Here is a 19,503-nt window from a genome sequence, read left to right on the forward strand (position 1 = left end):
TCCCCCTCCCTCCCCCCCCCCCCCCCCCCCCCCCCCCCCCTCTCCCTCTCCCCCTCTCTCTCTCTCTCTCTCTCTCTCTCCCCCCCCCTCCTCCTCCTCCTCCTGAAGCTTCCTATGCCATATCTGTCTTAATTGCTATATGAAACACATGACTTCAAATTCTAGGGCTTCTTCCTTCAACACCACTTCATTTCCTTTCTGGACTTGGTACTTGAGTATCTTTGAACTGGATCACTGGGACCCTGTAGATCTCTTTAGCAGACGTCACGATCACTCTGCCCTTAGCAGCTAGCTTGCCCGTGTCCCAGTAGCTGGTATCTTATTGTCCAGAACCCCTTTGCTGAGAGTTGATACACAAATGCACACCCCACGCTTCACGCCTAATGCTTGCAAGGCATTAATATTCTTCCCAAGCAGGTGAGCTTCCAGTTTTCTTCTGCTGCAGCAGGTCGTATGGCTCAGTTGCCTGAGCTGGCAGTCCCATTATTATTTTGCCTTTCTTCTTTTGTGTACTTCCTGCGGTGACACTGTCTTCGCTTTTCATCAGACTCGTACAGCCGCGTGAATCCAGGCTGCTCCTTGTGTCTGATCTGTGAGGCACAACCACCAAATTCAATAGGTACAGCTACACCCAGCATGAACAAAACCAGGTTGCACTTGCCTTCCAGTCAAAGTCGAAAAGCCCTTCAGGGAAGAGGTGGCAGCATTAATTAAGAATGAATGTGCTCAGATATGGGGACTCAAATGCAGAGTTTTAGGAGCTAAACCCTCAGAGCTCTGGACCTAGAAGCACAGACAGATAAACCGGCCGGTTTTGGTTTTCTCCATCTCCAGTTCTTTTTAAGTTTCAAGTTGCTTTTGTCCCAAAGAAGGAGCACTTTGTGAAAGCTGGCAAATTCTGATTGAAATTGAACTGAAATGAATTTCCTCTCCCATCCTAGGTGCCTTTGAATTATTGATATGGAAGCACAAACCCCCAAACTTTAAGTCATTCCCTATTTAGTTGGCTCGATTGCATTAATGGAGCCGCACTGTGGAAGAGGTTTCCTGTTGCTTATATGGCCAAACATCTGTTTCCTCCCATTTTTTGGTCGCAGCATATAGCAACGGAAATGCTGGTGGGGTGACGGCCAGGGGATTTCTTTCCTTTCCTCGGGGCTGCGGGGGAACTGTATGCTCCAGATATAACAATCTGGAACAGGGAATTTTCTCGTAAGGGTTACAGGATTGTTTGTTACCCGCTTTTCTCTCCCTTCTCATTTGCCTTCCTGGGGAGGAAGAAATCTGCAGATGCTGAAGCCAGCTTGGTTTGTGGCTTTGGGAAGACATAGTTCTCTGTGTTTCATCTTACCTGTCGCATCCTTCAGCCATAGAACAATGACCCAAATTGTTTTTTTTTTTTCTTCATTTGTCCCTCAATGCAAGGGAACAATGGAAGCACCCTTCCAGGGTTCATAATTACATTTAAGGATTTATTTAACAATCGTGTTTCAATTTGGGTATTTTATACTTTACTGATTTCATTATATAACTTCTGTATATTTCTATGAAGGTTTTAATTGCATACATTTTAAATGTTGTGTATCGCCTTGAATCCTAACATCAGGAATAGGCAGAAAATAAATACAACAATAACAACTTCCAGGTTCGCAGAAATAATGGATATCCTTAATGCATCCTCTGTTTCTGCTGAGCAATTTTCCATCCATATATATATATGGAGCGAGGGAGGGAGATGCCATATAAAAGCACCTGGAAGCATATCACAGAGAAATGTTTTGGTTTTAGCTTGCAAAATCCATCAATCTTAGCGAATGGTTGCATGTGCATAGGATGTGCGGAGAGCGGACAGGGTATGGATGTGTTACGCAGAAATGGCATTACGAGGCACATTTCTGTGCATTGCATAGAAAAACAGGGAGGGAACAGCCATGATACAGTCCATGCCTGGCATGCAGAAGGTCCCAGATTCAACATCTTCAGTCAGAGGAGCTCACGCAGTGACAGGTCGCATGATCTGCAAGAAATAGATCTGAGTTTCCGGCATCTCTTGGTGAAGGGCTCCTGTTTGAAACCCTGCAGAGCACTGCCAGCCAGTACAGACCAGTGCTGCTAAACCTTGGTCCTGCCTGCTCCCAGGTGCCCACGATCCCTTCTCCAGCCCCATTCTCTGCCCCTCCACTGCCAACCCTTTGCAGGTTTCTTGGCTTTTGTACATCTTTATATATATATATATATATATATATATATATATATATATATATAGTAAACTTCTATGCCGCCCCATTCACCGAAGCCTCGGCGAATATACTATTCCCAAAGCTGGAAATGCCCCTCCTAAAGTTTGCTTAACTGGCAGAAGAGCTTTAAGCTGAGGTCAGCTGAGTTCTTTTGTTTCTGACATGGGTGACACCCATCCCTGGAGCGTGGCATGGGGAGCTGCTCCACAACTGAAGCCTGGAAGAGGTTCGGCGTGTTCGCCACAGGCAATAGCTGGACCAGAGCGTCCTTCGAGATCACCCTGTGACCCCAAGAGCCACTGCGCAACGAAGTGGCCAGTACTGGCCCAAAGAGGCTTGCAGAAGCCAGCTCAGTGGGTTCCAGTACAGTAGCCTCCTGGGCTGAATGGGCTGGTGCAGACAAAACGGCAAAAGAGGACGCCGTCTCCCTGAATGCCGCAGCTCAAGGTCATCTAGTGAATTGGATTGCCAGGGGATTCAGGAGTGACAAAAGGAAGGATTTCTTCACAGGGAGAGTAATTCTTCTATAGAATTCACTGGCCACAAATATAGTGATTGCCTTGGATGACTTCAAAAGGGGATTAGACAGCTACATGGAGAGCATCCATGGATACCCGTCTCAATTGGCCAAGCTACCGAATTTTGCAATTAGTCAGCTTATTGGCCAAAACTCATCCTTTTTTTAATGCCCACCTTTGTAGTGGGCTTGGATTGTTGTCTCTAACTTGATAACAGATTATTCACTTCAAAGCACCAGCTCGCATCTCAACTACAGCATTTCTGCACATACACTGAGTAGGTCAGTTTAAAGCTTTTATTTTGGGAGGAAATGCAATGATGACACTAAGCCTTTATGGAAAGTCTGGCACTTGAACTCATTCCACAGGCCAGTCCTATTTGAAGAAACATCCATGTAGGTTAGGTGCATCTCTGTTTAATGAACTGTACTTGTATCTCTTCCATGTATGGATTATTGATGGTGAGTAAACATGGCAAAAAAGGACATGGAAAGAGCAAATCAAGATAAATTCATGTTAGAAGAATCCAAATCAAAACTCCTAGGAAGCTGACTACCACTTCACGCAAACACAGAATCTTGTATATACAAAAGGAGATCTTGCATTAAAGGAGAAATTTCATCCAAGATTACAGAGCTGTCCTTGAGGCAAAACACATGCACATGAGGTGAGCTCATCCATCACTCTAGTTCCGAGGGGCAGAGACGGCATGCCTCCGATTAGCAGGGAGTCATGAAGCTGCTTCCTTGAAAACAGAACTGCCAATATTATACTCCCTTTGCACAAATCTGGGTGTGACTGCATGTGCAATGCTGTGCACAGTTACGGTCATTTCTGAAAGAAGCTATTGTAGAGTTGGGAAAAGATGCAGAAAAGGGCAGCCCAAATGATTAAGGAACTGGGACAAGTCTCCTCTGAAGCAAGGCTGCAAGGTCTGGGACGAGCTGGATAATGGGGAGTACAAGGAGGCTTGATAGAAGTATGCAATCTTATTATGCATGGCATCATAATGAGGGGGATGCGGGTTTTCTCTCCCATAATGCTAGACTCTGGCGCTATCCCATGAAGCTGAATGGTGGCAGATTCAGGATGGATAAAAGGATGTTCTTCTCTACCCAGCTGCTGGTTCTAAAATGGCATTTACTCCCACAAGAGGCAGTGAGGATTTTAACACTCCCTTCTGGGTTGGTGGCAGGCGATCTCAGGTGCGGTGGCCTGGCATCTTCAGTTAAAAGGGTCTCAAGGAGCAAGGTCTGGGGAAGATGTTGGTAGCCAACCCGAAGTATTTGCTCTTCAGGTTTGTGGGCTGCACAGGTCCAAAGTAGGATAAAATGCCTTAAAATTTACCAACCTGGCTGCATTGACCACCCTCGTGCCTGCCTCCTCTGCTCTGGAATTTTCTTCTTGCTTTTATTCCTTCCAGATATTATTCCTCTCCCTCCCCAAAAGCCCTTCCGAATGCACAGGCACTTCTCCTCCACCAATTACAGCCAGTGCTCACCTGTGCTTTTCATTTTTGTTACTTTTTTTTTTTACCTCCAGCCATGAAACACCTTTACAACGTCAAAGGCTTAATAAAAGACAACCCCAACACACACACACACACACACCCCTTCTTGCTTAGAAGCTGCTGCAAGGTAAACTATTGTAGAAGGAAAAATGTTTCCTGCCAAGATTTGGAGTTATTCCAAGACCAAACCGGCTCGCTGTGAGTGATACATCCCTCCATTTCTAGGAGCACTTGGCAAATCAATCACAAGCTGGGTGTGTGTGTAAGAAATGGCAAGCATGGTGCTGGGAATCAGCACTCGGGAAGCTTCTTTGTGTAACAAGCAGCAACACACGGACTACTTGCCTGGGGACCAAGAGTGCCATCTTATGCTGTCTTAGGCTCCAGCCAAACATGGGCCGTCAGGAAAATCTTACTAGCTCCTGAACTTGAGTGGCAGGAGGGTATGTTTAGCTTTCCTTCCTGGGGATGGCAGGACACTCAGCTTGACTGCATTCCTACAAGGACTGACCTGATTCCCACCTCTCAGATAGCAAGACAATTATCATTTGGACTGTGCGATTTGCCGAATTTTGTGACGGTGTTCTCAGTTCAGAAATTACATACGGAAATGGGCACAGTGGGGAGCATTGTCTACCAAAAGGTATCTATCAAAGAAAACCGAGAATGAAAATCAATGCTTAGTTTGGCATAATTAATTTAAATTATTAAATGTGTGAAGCTGCCTTGGGCCGCAGACAGACAGATTCATCTCTTCCTATACTGTCCTTCCACGTGGCATCTAGGAGTTTGAGTGTCCAGCAAAAGGCTTTCAGATTCTTGTGTATTGCTCCCGAATGGAGAGGCAAAGGGGAACCCACCTTGTTAGCACAGACTGTTCCCTTATGGAATACTTGAGTGTGCAGAGCAACTCTAGGTGATGGGTGGAGAACTGGCACCAGGAAAGCAACTGTGGCTTGCCGCCTGCTTGAGGGCACTTGGTGCTCCCACGCGCTTCTGGGTGCCACCCAGGATCCGGCCCTGTTGAAACTTGTTTGCTTTGGTGGAAAGGAGGAGAACCCAGAGCTTGCTCTCATGGTTATGAAATAGGAACAACCTGCTTGAATGGATGCTCCCTTCTGGGTTCGCCTTTCTCTCCCCACCGCCCTCTTTAGCGGGTTTGAATTCTGTGAAAAGCCAAGTCATTTATAGATCAATGAAGAAGCAAAGGAAAAGAAAATCAAAGGCTGTGGCTTCAGTGCACTATCCTTGCGCTGTAGGACATACACAAATTATGGGAGACCTCTGGGAAATAAGCACCTGGGTAGAGCTGGCACTTTCAGTGGCACAACTGGTCAAATTAGGGAGAACATAAACCTGAACTCATACCTGCATTGATCTTGTTTTCAGCAAATTGTGACAATGGGTGGCCTGCACGTTTCTTATCTGTCTTCAAAATGGTGCATAATTCTAGATTCTAAGTCTGCTTTGTCTGATAATGTATCTGCCCCCTTTTTGATGCTCAAAATTGACAACTTGGCCCTCAGAACTGATATTCAGGCTCTGCCATTGTGGGTCAACCAAGACGTTTGTCACATGGGTTGGAACTGTGTGGTCTATCTATTTTTTTTTAGACTTGTATCCCGCCTTTTTCTTGCAAAGCACTCCGAGTGGCTTACATTATTCTCCTCGTGTTGCTCTCCATCTTATCCCCACAAGAACAACCCTGTGTGGTAGGTTTGGTGGAGAGTCTGACTGGCCCAAAGTCACCGGTTGGCTCCACGGCTCAGCGGGGGCTTGAACCCAGGTCACCTGAGTCCCAGTCCTGCGCTCCTAGCCACTGCACCACACTGGCTCTCACTCGCACCATACGAGTTGTGCGTGTGTGAGCTGGATTGGAGCCATGGGGTGTCAGATGGGGACTTCCATGGTTTGGCTACATTGCCATTTTTTCCTCACTCTTTTCCTTCCTCTGTTGCCCACCTCCTTTGCGCATTGCAGTATTAGCACATAGAATGTCAGGATGTTTTGTGTGTTGTGCTGTAGCTGTGGGCCAGTGCCACTATAGCAGAACAGCTCATAGTCCTGGGATCACACATCCTGACAACCCAGAGTTCACAACCCAATGAGAAACCACCGGTTCTCTTTCTGGGTTGTCCGTGGTTCACAAACAATGGTTTGTTAGCATGGCTGGGTTCACCTGTCATGACAACTCAGAATTCAACAGTCCATAAGTGTCTGTGAATCCAGCCAGTGTTTGAGTGCAGTGTGTCTTTGTATTGGATACACTGCAAATTATCTATAAATTACCCCTTGATGTCAGTGAAATTAGGATCCAGCTAGATATATCTTAAAATATTGAACCCCCCACTCTTTTTGAAACAGAAAAACTCATGGTATCCTTTTTTGTTTCTCCTGCATGCAGAAAAGCATCTGGTGGCCATGGCTCTGTGACGCCGGGAGCCTGGATCTGTCAGCTGGAAGAATGGAACTTGCAGACAACTGTCCGCACAGTTACTTGAGAGCAGTGCCAAATGGATATGGAAACCAAGTTTTTCAAGCAAATCTGAAAGAAAGGTGTACTGATGTTAATTATTCCCATTCTGGTGGGCTCAGTGGTGATGAAAAGGAAGATGCAGCCAAGCAGAAGAAGAAGGCCAGGGGAAGTCGGATCTGGAATTTTGTTAGCCGTAGGAAAGGATCTGCCATGAATACCAAAAGACCCCAGTCCATGATCCTTTTTAGTAATAATATGGAGATTCTGGAGCAAAATCGTAAGATGTCCTTCATGGAAAAGGTAAGGTCCTTTAAGAAGCTGAGGACATCTGGCGTGTCCAAGAATACATCCAAAGCCAAGGCGGTCATTATCGCTGTAGAAACACAGGAAGATCTTGGAGAGAAATCGCTCCATAGCATTAAGAAGCTCAGTGACAGTCAACGGCCTTACCGACACTCCTACGCTGGCTACATCGAGGATCTGGATTCTTCTTTTGAAGATGTTGAGTTGAACAGTTGTGTGCTAGATCTCAACACCAGTGAGAGTCAGTGGCACAGGACTGTTGCCATTGGAATAAACCATGACAACCTTGATCATGAGTGTCCCAGAACATCAACTGGGGGAAGCCTGGCTCCTGAATTTGAAAGTACTCAGGAATTTGATACTGTACAAGGGGACCCTTCAAGGAGGTGTCCCGTGGTTATTCATGAGAGTAAGAAAAGAACCTCAGAAGTCTGGAGTTACCTGAAAGGGATTTCATTGACCGGGAAGGATTGTTCAAAGCTGGCCGATGAAAGAGTGGAACCCAATGCTGAGGATGTAGAAAACCCAGTGGATAATCACCCTGCTTATTTTGATTGTAATGTGAAAGACAAGGAAAGCGTTGGCCGGCCAAAAAGGGTGAGCCATGCGGCTAAGGGCAGTCTCTTTGGTGGGGTTCTTAGATTCTTCAGCAGCGTGGCTGAGGCAGCTCAGAAATGGCGGGGAACTTCAAAAGCGTGTTCACAGGAGGAACAAAGACCGAACTTTCCATGCCGAAGGCAAGAGCTTCCTCATCATCGGCAGCCTTTAAGTACTGGTGATGACAATGTGTGTTTCTCTACCACACATTTGTCTCCAGATTCTAGGAACTTGGATGGTCCTAGCTCAAAACACTCCACCAGTAAAGAACTGTCCCAAGGGAGTACAAATGCTGAGATTTCCCATGAAGTCTTCAGACAGGATATCAGTTGCAAAGAAACATCTTTCCCACCCTCTGGCACAAATTTGACACCTTCCCCCCTCTCAGAACTTCCTAATGATTGTAGCTTTCCCAATGTTCATGGTCTCGCCATGGATTTGTCGCAGAGTCGGGATCCATTTTTTAATCTAGTAGACAATCAGGGCTTAAGTATTGCTGCAACGGACACTTTGGCATTATCTTCTTGGGGCCAGGGGAATAGTCAGAGCTCTGGTAATACACCAGCAGATCCGCAGAATTTGGATGTTAGTGACTTACGGCCTCCGGATCCCACCAAGATTAAGATGGATGTTACTGGGGTGGAAAGTGCTTCTTCTCCGAACTTTGAAGAGTGGTGTGATGGAGAATTGGATATGTGTAACACTGAGCAAGGTACCTTGGATCTAAGCACTTCTTCAGATGATATTATCATGGTACCACGTAGTGTAGCTGAAGCTCAAGATTTGGCCAGTAGTCCAGAAAATGCCAGGACTTTTAGTAGAACTACCACAGATAGGGAGCCCCTGGGCAGAAATTCCCGGGTCACCCCAGACCTTGAGCTGACATCAGGTTCAGGGACTGGATTGAATGATGACCGGATCCCAGAGGGAATGGCAGGAGTTATGGAGAACCTGGACCATATGCAAGCTGATGGTCAGGATCTAGCAAGAACTCCATCAGATGCCCATGATTTAGAAAGTTCTCCTGCAGAACCTCAGAACTTTAGGACTGCTCTGTCAGAGAGTCGGGGCTTGGGCAGCATTTTAGAAGATGATGTTCATGGGACCTGCACGTCAGCCACTCTAAGCTGCTCAAGACATGACCGAGCCCAAGCTCAAGAGTGTTCTTCCGTCAAAGTGAATGGAAATGCCTTGCCGTTGCGACCAAACCCTGTGTGGAAGCCCCGCAAGGCAGAACATTTCAAGTACAGAGGAATCAGTCACCCGATCCAGATGAGTCTCTGTACAATCGTATCCTTCGATGAATTCAACAGTGGAAAGGTAGGAACTTGCTTCTGTTTGGCCGTCCATCGACCAAGCCTCGTTGTGGCCTGTTTCTTCTTGCTCTGTAAGAACAGATCTCCTGATGGACTACTGTGTCCATTGTCCCTCACCAGTGGCCATGCTGTCTCAGGCGAATGGGAGGTGCAGTCCAGCAGTCCATGGAGAACCGCAAGTTGGCCACCCATTCTAAGCAGACCTGTCTATATTCTGGGCTGCGTGTGCAGAGCACACACCACGTTCTATTGTCCAAGGCCCCGGGCTTAGAAGTCACTGTGTGCATTTGCTTATTCTGCATAATGTTCTGCCTGCTTGTCATGAACAGTGAGGGACAACCGCCCTCCATACCTGCCCCCCTTTCCAGTCCTCTGCATGCCTTTTCCTAGAGAATTCTTTTTAAAAACAGCAGGTCCTTCCATGTTTATTTCTACCAAGAAAGCTTGGAGAAACATAGAAACAGGGTGAGTCAGAAGGGGTCTCCCCGGCCATCTAGTCTGACCCCCGGCTCCAGCCGGCTCCACTCATGTGATCCCCAGCATGTGCTTGCCTGATCTTTCCTTGAACACCCTCATGGATGGGGCCCCAACCACCTCCCTTGGAAGCCCCTGCCATATCCTAACAGCCTTCGGAAAGCTTGATTCCCTTCCCATCCCCACCTGCCAGTCTGGCTGCCACTATTTCAACGCAAAAGTGGTGAAGCAGAGACGGTGGCAGGAGGGTTCATCCGGTGGCAGGAGGGCTCTTATTCTGGAGAGCAGAGCTCAGCCTGGGCTCCACGCTTGTCCCAGCTTGACCAGCCAACCAACCAACCAACCAACGTACCACACCACCCCTTCCCCTAAATTATGGCGAGAGAAACGTAGGGCCAGACAAGAGGGTACAGCAGGCAAGCTGGGACCAGCTTGCTTTTAATTCAATCTGCAGAGGAGCTCTCCGGGGCATTTCACTCTTTTCCCACAACCAATTTATGCTCTTAACACCCCCTGCAGTCCCTGTTTTCTCCAGCGTCTCCTTAGCAGTTCCTTAAATGCATGCCTTTGCCCTCTTTGTCTGACAGTGCACAAAGGTGGTGCAGCTCTGAGTTAGCACTGAGCCCGGAAGAGCGTCTCACATACACAGTGGCACGACTTGCCGGCTGAAAACCTCTGCTGGAGGCAGCCGGACGGTGCGGCCCGCCCCCGCCCCCACCCTTCGTGGAAGCCTCCGATGACGGGTGCATGGCTGGGGGTGGTGGAACTGGCTTTGATGGTTTCCTAAGTGAGGGGCTTGAATGTCCGTAAAATGCACCCTTGCTTTCTTTCACTGTGGCTGGCTTTCTTCAGCTCACCAGCAGGCCTCGGTCCAATGACAGGGCTGAGTTCATGCAACACAAGCCTTAAAGGAAAAAAGGAACAGTGGAGGAGCTTTCATATGAAGAGCGGCCTGTCGACATCTACATTTTCTGGCATTAGGATCCTCTGGCTATTGTTTGGCCAGAAGAATATGAAGGCCACAATGCCCCAAAGAAACATTTATTTATTTATTCATTCGTTCACTTATTTACGTGCTGCCTTGAACTGCTAGAAGGGTCTCCCTAGGTGACTTACACAATAAAACAGTTAAAAGAATACGATCATAAGACATGAAAACAGCACCGTATAATAAAACCAATAAAGGTCCATCTGCACCCGCAAAGGGCTTGGACAGTAAAGAATTTCTTTAAAAGAATGAGACAAATGGATTTGGTTTGGTGGTGCTCTTGGCTGGAAAGAGCGCGGAAGAGTTGGAGACCAGTTCCCGGTGAGGGATGGCACATTGGGTGTGAGGCTGAAGGGCTGCATGGACCAAGGAGCTCTCTTGCCGTCTTTACACACGGTGCCTGTTCGAATTGTTGCTCCTGCAAGGGTGCGACAGCTGGGAAAACCTCTCAGGAAATGAACGGGTTGTGTCACCCTGTACAGTCACCAGCTGGACATTGTTGTTCGTTGGGTGCTCAGCCCATCAGTGGGCTGAAGAAGTTTGCGCAGCTCTTTCCATTGTTGCCTCCTTTTGAATGAAAAGCAGCCGTGAATGGGAAGGGTACAGTTGTGGAGGGGGGCGGGGGATGTTAGTTAATCCTTTCCTTTCCTGCCTTTTGTTCGCTAAAAATGACACTCGGTGCTTCTTTCGCTGCAAAAGAAAATACGCCAAGCTCCCCACCCCCACTGGGCATTCTGCTGCTCATGGTGGCCTTCCGTCGCTCCTGTTCGTTTATTTAGACAAGGAAGCAGCAGGGAAAAGACGTGGGGAACTCATCATGTCTGCTTCGCCCCTTTGCCCTTCTTGGATGTGTGTTTTCCTGCCCTTCAGAAGTAGCAGAAATTGCTGTTCTGCTTTGAGAGACCTTGCCTGCTGGGGTGGGATTTTGGGTTTTCATTTCCCCCGGGTTTTCAGTTTGAGTTAAAATGTGAGAATCTCCTTTCCTAAGTTTGCCTGGATCCATGCATGCATCTTTGTGCATAGTTCTCTAATGTGTGGCTTTTGCAAACCGTTTTTGCTTACTATATGCAATTGCAAGCATTTTTCTTAAGACAGTGCACTTTTAACCATCCTTTTCACTATCATGCAAGATTTGTATGCACTTTCAATTGGAGAACACTCCAAAGTTTGGAGAATTGCAAATTGCAAAAGGGACCTTCAACGGCATGAATTTCTACCTACCCCTAGTAGGAACGGTTACTTACTGTTAGGGAGGCAACCTCTGGTATGGCTGCCTGTAACTCTCTGAACTCACCCTCGAACTCACTAATTTCAGCCATCTAAGGGTGCAATCCTATATGCGCTTAGATGGGGAAAAGCCTACAATTGTAGGCCATTCCCCCATCTAAACTTGCATAGGATAACCCCTTAAATACTGTACCTCTGCTTGCAGATGGGGCTGACGCACCGCTGGGATCCCAGGTACCCTGAAAGAGTCTCTCTCTTTCAGTCCCTGCCCACCCCCCGCGGGGGTCCAAGTTGCACTTGTGAATTTGAAGGCCTGACTAGTGCAGAAGAAACTGCTCTGGATAGAGAGCAGAGAGCGAGTGAGCTCTGAATTCGAAGTCTTGGCTTCACAGCACCTTTCCAAGGTTGGAATTTAGGCACAGAATGTGCCTAATGCCATCTAGACGGTCCTAGAATTGCACCTTAACACGCTGCTGTGTACTTATCTGTAATAGTAATTTTCTGGTCCGCAAGTTTCAGTAGACATGGCTTTTTGACTATAGTCTTTCACTGCCCTCTACAGGCTTCTGAGAGAAAGGGAGCTTCACATTTTTATTGTGAGAGCTATTAGAAGCTTGGTTTGAAAAGGAATTTGCAAATCGATGTACATCCACTGGGGTGCTCATTTCATACTGAGCGTATATGTTAAGAGGCACACTGCTTTTTCCTTTCTTTCTTTTTGGTGCTGCTGCAACGGGGACCAGCTAAGAGACTTTATTTAGTGCCTCCAGTGTTTTGTTATTGTGTTTTTATACCACCCAATAGCCAAAGCTCTCTGCAGAGTTCAGAGCGATTTCTGGGCAGCTTGTAACAGTGAGTCAGTCAGATGGGCACTGCAATTCTGCTCAGAGGCGACTGGGTATGTGCCGACTAAGATGTATTGAAAAGGATTGCAGTTCTGAGGCTGGGATGGTCTCTTTTGCCATGCCCTGAAGGTTTTCAGAACGTAGCTTTAGGAAATCACGCTGCCCTGCATGTTGCACAAACAGGCATTCACCCCATATCAGAGAGAAATTTGCACATTTTCTGTGCTTCTATAAATTTTGATTGTTTGAAATAAAAAAGCATTGGAGAAGAATGAAATAACACTCCAGCACAGGCAGGTTTACTACATATTACGGGCTGGAAGGACTTGACACAACCTGACCCAGCTGAGTGGCATCCTCAGGATTTTATAGCATGTATTTATTTAAAGCCTTTCTAGACTGTCCCTTACTGAGGTCTCAGGATGGTTTAACAATTTGTTGTCAGTCGTGCCCGACCCATCGCAACACCATGGACAACACTCCTGCAGGCCTTCCTGTCTTCCACCATCCCCTGGAGTCCACTTAAGCTCACACCAACTGCCTCAGTGACTCCAGCCACCTCATCCTCTGCGTCCCCTCCTTCTTTTGCTATCAGTTGGGCCCAGCATCAGGCTCTTCTCCAGGGAGTCCTTCCTTCTCATTAGGGGCCAAAGTATCTGAGCTTCATCTTCAGGATCTGGCCTTCTAGAGAGCAGTCAGGGTTGATCTCCTCTAGGACTGACCTGACCGGTTTGATCACCTTGCTGTCCAAGGGACTCGCAGGAGTCTCCTCCAGCACCACAGTCCAAAGGCCTCAATTCTTTGGTGCTCAGCCTTCCTTATGGTCCAACTCTCACAGCCATACATTACAACTGGGAAAACCCCTTGACTATACACACTTTTGTTGTCAGGGTGATGTCTCAGCTTTTTAGTATGCTGTCTAGATTTGCCATAGCTTTCCTCCCCAGGAGCAAGCGTCTTTTAGTTTATTGGCTGCAATCCCCATCTGCAGTGATCTTGGAGCCCAGGAAAATAAAATCTGTCACTACCTCCATTTCTTCCCCATCTATTTGCCAGGAAGTGAGAGGACCAGATGCCATGATCTTAGTTTTCTTAATGTTGAGTTTCAAGCCAACGACAATGTGAAATAAAACACAGCATCCTAAAGAATTCCAACCAACTCCCCTCCGCAAAGGATATTTAGACTCATATAACATTTTTATGTTATGTTTATTTTATTTGTTGAAGACTTTTTTGTACTGTCCACCAGTGAGGTCTCGGGACAGTTTGACAGCAAAGCAGAACCGAACAAAATATTTTCTGTTATATACAGTAGCTGAACACTTCTTGCCCGTGTGCACAAGGGAGAAACTGGGCCAGTCTGATGGGGAGGATGGCTGTACTGTTTCTGTAGGATGACTGATAAGAAATTAAGCAAGCCAAACATTTGCATCAACAACTTCCAGCAGAGCTTTCCTCTTACGCAGGGGTTCTGCTTGCTCGGAAATCAGAGAAAGGTAGCAATGCCTTTGAGCCGGGGAGCAGTCCTGGCTGGCACTTTGCATTCCTTGCGCATCTCTCTGCCCACCTCCAATGCATATGAATAAGGTAATTTCCTGTTTGCTCCTGTTCATTGAGCTTTCTGCCAATTTCTGAATTTCCAAATTGCTTCCTGCGCCTAAAGTGCAGCACTGATGGGTGAGACTGAAAACGTACGCTCTGGATTGATTGGTTGGTGGACTGACTTAACAACCAACCACACCTTCAACTTAATTAAACAGCTTATTCTAAGATCAGTTGGTCAAGAGAGAAATTCCACTGCTTAAAGAGCACCTGCAGAACGTGGAAGCTACAGGAATAACGGATTGGGGTGCTTTCTGGCCATGTTTGGCTTGTTGAGCTGATCCATCGGACCCTTTCATGATTTGGACGGGTCTTGGTGCCCTCCAGATGAAACTCCCACCATCCCCAGCCCTCAGGGCCATTGGGGAGTGTGTGAGTTGTAGTCCAATGGATCTGGAGGATGCCAGGTTGGACCCACCTGTATTCTTCCACGGACAGCCAGCAGCCAGGGCCTTTGCTTGTCCTTGAGCAGACCCAGGCAAGAGGGGGCAGAGGAGGGGCTGCCACAGGAGGCTGTTGGCTTATGCTGGATTGTGTTCATGCCGGGGGGTGAGAGCAGGGGCCCCGGGTTGCGGTCACTGCCCGACAGCGCCTGCAGCTCAAGCGCCCCTGTGGTGCCCAGAGCCAGATGGCCACTGTGTGGTGCAGGACCGACCGCTCTGACGGAGTGGCCACGCCTAATGGGCACCCGCTGGGGGACCTGGGGGAAGAGCTTTAAAAGGGCAAGCAGGCGAGCAGCGCAGGCTTTCTTGCAGGCTGCCCAGTGCCTTCCACCCTTTGCTCCAGCAAGACACGTCTTCCTTGCTGTCCCTTCTGCTGCTTCTGAGGCCTGCCTGCTTTGCTCAGCCTCGGGTAACTTTTCCTTGGCTGATTTTTCACCCTTTGGCTTGCTCCTGACCAGGCCCTGATGCCGTTCAGATATGCCCTCCTTGGTTCATGGCTGAGCAGGTGCTTCTGATCCAGTGGCCTGCCTCTGGAGAGTAGTGGGCTTGAGCCTGGTGCCCTTGCCAGCACCCCGTTGCCCAGGCCTGGGGGGCATGCCACTCAGGGGTGGGGGCTTCAGCAGCCACTCCCCTTAGCCTGAGCCTACTTGGAGGGCGGTGGGGGAGGAAGCTTCTCCGGGGACTTCTTCCCTCCTCCTTCCCTTCTTCTTCTTCCCTATATGCCCTCCTGCCCCTTGAGAGCTGAGGCGGAAGTCCTCTCTGGAAGTCCTTCTTGAAAGATTAGGAGGGGGACTACCTAGAGGAGGGCCTTCTTTGTGGTGGCACCCCGACTGTGGAATGCGCTCCCCAGGGAGGTCCGCCTGGCGCCAACACTCTTTTCTTTCCAGCACCAGGCAATCCCTTTTTATTCTCCCATTATTTTAATGCTTCATTGGTTTAAATTGTGATTTTATGGTGAATTGCTGGGTGCTGTGCCATTTTTATCTGTGCTTGTTGTAAACCGTCCCCAGATGTTAGTAGTGGGACAGTCTATAAAAGCTTTAAATGAATCAGCAAGCAAGCCAAGTGGTCCAAGGCTTTCTCAGCCGATAGAAAGGGCCTCCCCCGCCCCTCCAGAGCCCCCCCAGTGCTTGTGCCTTGGTCATCCAGCAGCTTTCAGAGCGGCTATCCTGGGACGGCTCCTGGTTTCTGTGGCAGGGGCCAGCCCCTCGTTTTGGGAGAACGCTTCAGCTCAGCAGGCAGCCCGTTCAGGCAGCCCGCATCCTCGTCCTGTGCCGCAAGCTTCTTGGTCTCAGAGCTGCAGAAGAGGTTCTGCTTCAGGCATCTTCAGCCCGAGGGAAGTGGGAGGCAGCAGCTGCATCGGGCAGCTGTTGCCAGGCCTGCTGAAGCTGAGGGCTGGAAGGAGAATGGTACCTCGGAGGCCACCCAGCAGATGAAGGAAGCCCATTGGGCAGGGGTGAATGGGGCGGCGGGGGGGAGTCCAGGAAAGAGTCACTGGCCGTGCCTTCAGTCACCTAATGCTTTACGTTAAAGGCTTCTGTCCTTCGTTATGTTTCTGTCACGTGTCATCAGGTCTTCTCCCACTTACGGTGCTCCTGTGAATGACCCCCCTCCAGGGCGCCCTGTCCTTGGCAGCCCTCTCAACTCCCGCGATGCAAGGCTGTGACTTCCTGGATGGAAGAGAGCCATCTCCTAGTGGGTTGCCCTCTTCTTCAACTTTCAGCTTTCCCAAGCACGATTGTCTTACTAATTCTCATTTTCTCATGATGTAGTCAAAATATGACCACTTCAATTTTGTCATTATGCTCCCAAGGGTAGTTCAGGCTTAATTTGATCCAGGGCCCACTAATTCCTCTTTCTGCCATTCTAAGGTCTTCTGATTAATGGCCCACCTATTGCATTTTAAGTGTGTACATAAGATAGTTTAATTTAATTTGTGAATGGCACAAGGACTAACCAGGTCCTTGGCTTTGTGTGGCTGGAATGCTTGTTTGAATATCAAACTGGTTCCAGTTTCACACTGAATACATAATAAGTGACAGTGTGAGGACCGCCTTTGTATAATGCATGAAAAGGTGTGACTGGCCATTGTATTTGCAATTCCACATTTCCCTCTGAAAAGAAATCCATGTTCCAACAACAAGCAGAACACACAATAGGATGAAATAAAACACTAAAAGTCAACAGCATGGGGGCCGGGCCACCAATAGCAACACTGCAGTAAACCTCTAAATGAACTTGATGTTTACCTTCAGTAACTTCTGAATGAGTGCAATAATTTCCCCCATTTTCTGTTTCTCTCCTTTCTGTGTCCTCAGCCTCTGTCTCATCCTCTTCATCCATCGCCAGGATCCCCTCCCTACAAGCTCCTCTTGGACAGATGCCAGTCCTTACCGCTTTCCCAGAGCACCCCAATGGGGCTGGATCAACTGGGATGGAAGAGGAAAGTGTTACTGAGTGCTGCGGGTAAGTAACCTTTTACCTGGACCAATGCTAGGTGAAGCCCTCACAGTCCCTGCTCTCAGGCATGCCTTGAAGGACACGATGTGAAAGAAGTGAGGGATGGGCAGAGGGGGAAAGCACAAGCAAACTCAAGTACTCTCTTAATGGTGGAAGCTTTTTATAGTCACTGGCTGGAGTGGGAACAAGTTAGTCGTGGTTCAGAAAGAGTCCTCAGTGGGTTTCTTGTGAAATAGCCTGCTCAATTAACTTTTCTATAATACAGCCAGACCTTAGAAGGTGTGGTTTTTGGCCTCCTTGAGCCTTCCTGCTTTGGATGGTAATTAAAGCTAAATTTGTGGTGGAGGGATGGGGAGAGTGTATCTGGAAGTAAAACGTTGTTCAGCCTGCTGTCAAGGATCTGCCAACTGTGCGCCATGGTGGACAGACTTTGAAAACATCTGTGAGGGGGAGGCAGGACCAAATCCATCTGATGCTCATTCTCCCACAGCAGACCCTAACTTAGCTTTCTCCATTCTGGTACCCTTCAAACAGGGTGCCCTTAGGATTAAGGCTCCCAGCATTCCTGACTGTTGGCTGTGCTGGCTAATGGGTGTTGAAGTCCAAAACAGTGGGAAGGCATCATGCTTGGGAGCTACAGCAGAACTTTATGGGTCACCTGGTGAGGTTTATGAGTGGGGAGCCTGCGCAGTTGTAAATCTTCTGGAGCATTACATGTGAAGAGTGCCTCTGAATTAAATTCAGGGAGAAATCTGTGCTTTTGCTATCAGAAGTATAGGAAATGCGATGCTGCGCTCTGGCTCACACTTGTGTTTTAAATCTCCCCACCCTTTTTTCATTTGGCTGTATTTTCTGTGCTGCCTTCCTGCGCAAAGCCTCCCCGAAGTGTCCTGCCCATTTTTTCGGCTCTGGCTCTCAGGAATTGGCCGGGTGCAGTGTAGGATCAGCTTGGGACTGCTTAGAGCTGGGTTCAGGTCTCTTCCATGCAGCTCTTCACTCTGCGGAAGATGAAGTGAAGTGGGGGGGGGGGAAGAAGCATGCTGTTCCTCTGAGCTGTGTAGTGGTCATCTCATCCCCCCTCCTTCTTCCGAGCAGGCCAGGGGAAGGGCCTTCTGACTATTCTGTGAAAGTGACCAGCTAGACTGGCCTTGTAGTACAGAAGAAGAGAACTGCAGGAGCCAAGAATGACCACCAAAACTAAATGCCTCTTCTCCCTTCCCAATTGTGAGAGCAACTGACACTTTCAAGGTGACTTGATCCAGTTTCAGGGCCATTCTCCTGGAGCCTCTGATGCTTCTGGACTAGTCTGCTTTCTCAGCCTCATGCCTTATCCTCAGATTAATGTTGGCACTAAACTTTGCCACAGACCGGGAAGCTGTCTGATTCTCAGTCACTGCCTGGTTTATCTCTGGTTGGCCTGGGCCATTCAGCAGCGGATTCGGGCCCCTTCTCCTTATCTCTGTCAGAATCGCTATCCACACCCTTAGAAGGCTTTTTAATGAAAGAAATGGGCCCACTCCCTACATTTGCAGGAAAGGTGAGGTTGCGGTAATAAATTAATGTCCTTAATGGTTGTCAGGGAGCCAAGTGCTTGAACAGAGATTTCAGTGCAAGCTCTGCTTGTCCAGTCCGCTTCCCTCTCTTCCCCATCTCCAGATTCTCAGCCCCTGAGTTGCCGTAGGTCTACAGCGCTGCTTATTCTTCCTGGGTTAATTTGCGGGTTCTGATGTAACAAAGAGAACTGGGAAACCAAGGCTTGGTTATTGAGGAAGTCATGCGACATCCAGCCGCTCTCAGGAGATGCTGCTCTCTCTGGAAGGACAGGAAGCCCTGGAGGGCCGGGGGAGGGAGGGAGAAAAGCCAGCTTCCAGCCGACTCCAGGGCTTGCATGGTCAGCTGCTGTGGACACGCCGGTGGGAGGTGCATGTCTCTGTACTATCTGCCCCTAGTGGGTGTCGCGCTGCATGAGAGAGGTCTGAAAAGGGGCAGCCGATCTACACCGTCTCAATGGCAGCAGCGCTTCTCTGGGAACCATGGGAGGGCTGTCCCTTTGATGGATCAAGAGGAGGAGGAGAGAATAGGAAGACAACGCCAAGGAGGCAGCGTGATGCTTGATTTACAACGAACAGTGTGCTTTATTTTTGGAAACGTGAATTCCTCACCAGGGTAGCAGTGCTTCCAGATCCTCCTCATCCAAATCTTTCCCCTGATGCTGCAGTTGCAAATGATCTGGCCTGTTTGCAAAGCAGGGCTGAGGCATTAAAGATTCCCCTGCTGTTCTGTTTTGTTCATTTACTTCCAAATTTGGGGGGGAAAGTGCTGCGTGCCACAGTTTTTGGTTCTTTTGCTGCCGTCGTCTTTCCTCCCCCTCTCACTGCATCTGCAGGATAATGTGCAGAGTAAATGAAGTGAACTGAAGGTTGTAGGAGGCAGGAATTAATTTAGAAGTTCTTTAGGTAGATTGTGGGATTAAAGGAGAACGGGATGCAGGGCAGGGAAGGGCA

The 19,503-nt window shown here is 48.4% G+C and overlaps 1 protein-coding gene across 4 annotated transcripts in view; it reads left to right on the forward strand.

The window, feature by feature from the left end:
- Positions 1-19,503, forward strand: part of ARHGEF9 (Cdc42 guanine nucleotide exchange factor 9) — a 187,167-nt gene that overhangs the window by 19,924 nt on the left and 147,740 nt on the right. For 2 of the 4 annotated variants that reach the window (XR_006414426.1, XM_044427206.1), the window contains exons 1-2: positions 5,943-8,964; positions 16,858-17,005. Coding sequence is in view for 3 of the 4 variants with exons in the window: in XM_044427206.1 (XP_044283141.1) it covers positions 6,667-8,964; positions 16,858-17,005 (2,446 nt within the window). In the remaining variant the exon portion in view is untranslated. Of the gene's footprint in view, positions 1-5,940; positions 8,965-16,857; positions 17,006-19,503 lie in introns of those variants that run through there. The other 2 variants (XM_044427207.1, XM_044427208.1) reach the window with 2 other exon arrangements.

This window comes from Varanus komodoensis, unplaced genomic scaffold (genome assembly GCF_004798865.1).
Source record: "Varanus komodoensis strain SLA01 unplaced genomic scaffold, ASM479886v1 scaffold18_3, whole genome shotgun sequence".
Lineage (NCBI taxonomy): Eukaryota > Metazoa > Chordata > Lepidosauria > Squamata > Varanidae > Varanus > Varanus komodoensis.